The 3,636-nt window shown below is 56.2% G+C and overlaps 1 protein-coding gene across 1 annotated transcript in view; it reads left to right on the top strand.

The window, feature by feature from the left end:
* The window catches only part of Tnrc18 (trinucleotide repeat containing 18), an 89,690-nt gene that overhangs the window by 40,612 nt on the left and 45,442 nt on the right, over window positions 1–3,636 (top strand). Inside the window, 2 exon segments of the mRNA XM_048785180.1 lie at window positions 7–40; window positions 1,138–2,130. Of these exon segments, the coding sequence (XP_048641137.1) occupies window positions 7–40; window positions 1,138–2,130 (1,027 nt within the window).

Raw genomic sequence — 3,636 nt, 5'->3', positions numbered from 1 at the left:
GAGAAGGAAGCCCCCAGCCCCTTCCAGGCCCTGTTCTCAGGTAGGCCTGCCTCCTGCCTTCACTCTGGCTGCTGTAGCACCTGCCCTCCTCTGTTCCTTTGTTTGCTCATTCACTCATTCTGTCTCTGTTGAGCACCTACTGTGTACCAGGCCCACTGATGAGACTCTGGGATGAATTCCTGTGCACACAGACAGACCCTGCCTCTCCAGGCTCCCCTCAGAGAGAGCCTGGGAAATGGCATCCTATTAGGATCCACTCCAGGAAGTTTTCTGAGCATTAAGCAAAACAAGACCTGTAGGCCTCTTCGCACACGTTGGTGCTGAGTTGTTGCACTGATAGTTCAGAGGCACCTGTTTTTGAGCAGCAGTACCCGCTGTGCTGGGTGCACTCACATACTCTTCCTGTGACACCAGAACCTATAGTGTGTGGCTTTAGGGGCTGAGACCTGTGTCCCCTGCCTGGGGGCCATTTACAGCAGGAGCTTGTGCTTAGAAGGACTTGGTGTGTAATTCAGAGTCTGGAGCCAGTGCTGTGTGGGCCTGGGCAGGTGTCTGCCCTCTCTGGGGTAGTTTGGTCTGATGCTGGTGTTAATGCTGAGCATGTGCCTGGCCCCGGGAGTGCACTGATGCTCCTTCCCCTTTGTCCGGTTCCTGGGTGTCCTGGGTCTGCTGTGGAGAATCACCACATGTGGCTCCTGTTCTGAGGGAGCATGCATGTGGCAGTGGGGACTGAACAAGGTCACTGTTGTGCTCTGAACAACTACATTGTTGGTGTGGACCTCAGGGTCTGCTGGGCTGGAGCCCCTGATGCCGCTCAGAGTTTGGGGCCTTCCACAGCCTTGTTCAGCATTTGTTTCTGGTGCAGCTTCCCCCGGGGTGTGGAGGGGGGAGAGGGAAGGCTGCGGTTTCTGCCTTGGAGACAGCAAGATCCTTGGGGACAAGGTGGTGACGGGTTTTCTCTGTGTGGCCCAGACATGTGGAAGGGCCCTGGGATTTCTCGGGATCACCTGGAAACGCTCCCAGGCTGCAGCTGGCCCAGCAGGCGTGCCTGTTCTGCGTAGTGAGTAGGTGTTGGTGAGGACACGAGGGCTGTCTGAGCCCCGGTGGCCTCCGTGCTGACTCCTGTGTCCTTGGCAGATATCCCACCCAGGTACCCGTTCCAGGCCCTGCCACCACACTATGGCAGGCCCTACCCGTTCCTGCTGCAGCCTACAGCAGCCGCCGATGCGGACGGCCTGGCCCCTGACGTGCCGCTCCCAGCTGACGGGCCTGAGCGCCTGGCGCTCTCCTCTGAGGACAAACCCATCCGCCTGTCCCCCTCCAAGATCCCAGAGCCCTTGCGGGAAACCCCTGAGGAAGAAGCACTGGCTGATCGGGAGGTGAAGGCAGAAGTGGAGGACGTGGACGAGGGTCCTGCAGAGCTGCCCGCCCTGGAGTCACCACTGGCCCTGCCTGTCCCAGAAACCATGGTGGCTGCGAGCCCCGCAGGTGGCTGCGGAGGTGGTCTGCTGGAGGCCCAGGTGCTGAGTGCAGCCGGACCGGGCTGCCCCGAGGGCTCTGAGCACCCAGACTTTGCAGACAGTGCCGAAGCGCAGGTGGAGTTGCCGGGCAGGACAGAATCTGGTGCGGTCACCCTGGAGCTTGGGGGGCGGTTGACACCGGAGCCGCTGGTGGAGGCTAAGGAGGAGCCAGTGGAGGTGCCCCTGGAGGTGCCCATGGAGGTTCCTGTGGTGGAGGCAGAGCCGGAGGAAGGCCTGGCCCAGCCGGCCCTGAGCGAGCCCCAGCCCAGCCTGGAACTGCCGGACTGTGACCTGCCCACCAGGGAAGGACAGTGCCCGAGTCTGGAGGACCAGGAGGCTGCACCTGTGCCTGGCAGCACCTGCTACCTTGAAGAGGCAAGCTCCGAGCAGTTCCTGGCTGGCCTGGAGGACCCGCTGGCTGGCATGAATGCCCTGGTGGCCGCAGCAGAGCTGCCCCAGGCCAGACCTCTGCCCACCCTGGCTTCTGGAGTTCAGGCCTTGGAGAAACTGGAGGTGACCCAGAGCCTGGCCCTGGAGCAGAGCTTCCTGCAGGGCATCACCCTGCTGAGCGAGATCGCGGAGCTGGAGAGGAGGAGCCAGGAGGCGGCAGGTGAGCTTGCTTGGCAGGGAGGTCTGGGGCTCTTTGAAAAAACATTTTTACTGGGGAATGAAATCCATCAAATTATAATGTTTTATTATGTATATGTATGAATATATTTTCACAAATCCCCCCTCTACCCCCCCAAAAAAAGTTTTCATGTTTTTTTAGTAAGATGTTTTAACACCCCCAGAACATGGCTTATTCATTTTCATTTTTTAAGAATTATGGTAAGATACACATGACCAAATATGTCCTCTCCAGCGTTTTCAAGTGTCCAGTTGAGTGGTGTTACATACGCTGGCTGTTGTGTGCAGCCAGTCTTTGGGTAGGTTTCCTGGTGGTAGAATTTTTCCTCTTTCCATCAGTGGTGTGTTTTGTATTAGCAGGATTCTTTGTGTTGCAAGGGACAATTCTCATTTAAATTGGTTTAGGCCAGGTGTTGTGGCCTACGCCTATAATCCCAGTGACCATGACTGAGGAGGCTGAGACAGGTGGATCACAAGTTCGAGGCCAGGCTCAGCAATTTAAGGGCCTCACTAAGCTGGTGTATGTAGTTATTCTAAAGTTCATCACAGTTTTTCTCTCACTAAAATAGTTCAATTCCCTTCATCTCTTTCGCAAAATAATAAATTAGAAAAGGACTGGGGATGTGGCTCAGTGGTTGAGTTCCTCTGGGTCAATTCCTGGTACCAAAAAAAAAGGGTGTGATACTGTAATCACAGCTACTGGGCTACTTGGGAGGCTGAGGCAGGAGGAGGATTGTGAGTTCCAGGCCAGCCTCAGCTACTTAGACCCTGTCTTAAAATTTAAAAAGATGGGGATGTGGCTTTGTGATAGAGTGTTTACCTATTTGCCTAGTATGTGCAAGGTCCTGGGTTCATTCCCTAGCATCACACACACACATTTAAAAAAACGGGCAGGAGAGAACTTATTGGCTTATGGAATCAAAGTTGAGCAGCACTGGGTAATTTCAGGTATGGCTGGATCCAGGTGTTCAAACCAAATTGTAGCAGTTTCTCTTTTCCTGTGTCCCTACTTCCCCATCTCTCTCCTCCTCCCTCCCTCCCTCCCTCTCCTTGTTCCACTTTCTTCTCTGTTGGCCTCATTCAGGGCAGGCTCACTGCTCTCATGGGGGCTCCAATAGTTCCTCCCAGCTCAGCTCAGCTCAGCTGCCTTTCAAAAGAGGCCACTCCTTTCCTGGCAGCTCTGGGGGAAATGCTGAGACTCTCATCTCCTCTGTTGCCTGGGGTTCATGCTCTCTGCAGCAGCAGCAGATCCTGTGGCTGGGGAGATGGGCCACACTGGCCATGCTTGGCCTCTGACCGGAGATGTCACCTCTAGGGTGTCAGGAAGGGGTGGTCCTCAGAAGAGCACACAGTGCCTTCAGCAGGAGGGGCCGTGAATTCTGGGCCGGGCACGAGGCTGAAGCAGAACAGGAAGCCAGGTGCTCCAAGTGTGTGTGGCTGGGGCGCTGGTGGCCGTGGCCTTGCTTGCAGGGAGCCCCCCCCCCCCCCC

This window comes from Marmota marmota, unplaced genomic scaffold (assembly GCF_001458135.2).
Source record: "Marmota marmota marmota unplaced genomic scaffold, marMar, whole genome shotgun sequence".
NCBI classification, from domain to species: Eukaryota; Metazoa; Chordata; class Mammalia; order Rodentia; family Sciuridae; genus Marmota; species Marmota marmota.
This window is presented reverse-complemented; position numbering and strand designations above follow the sequence as displayed.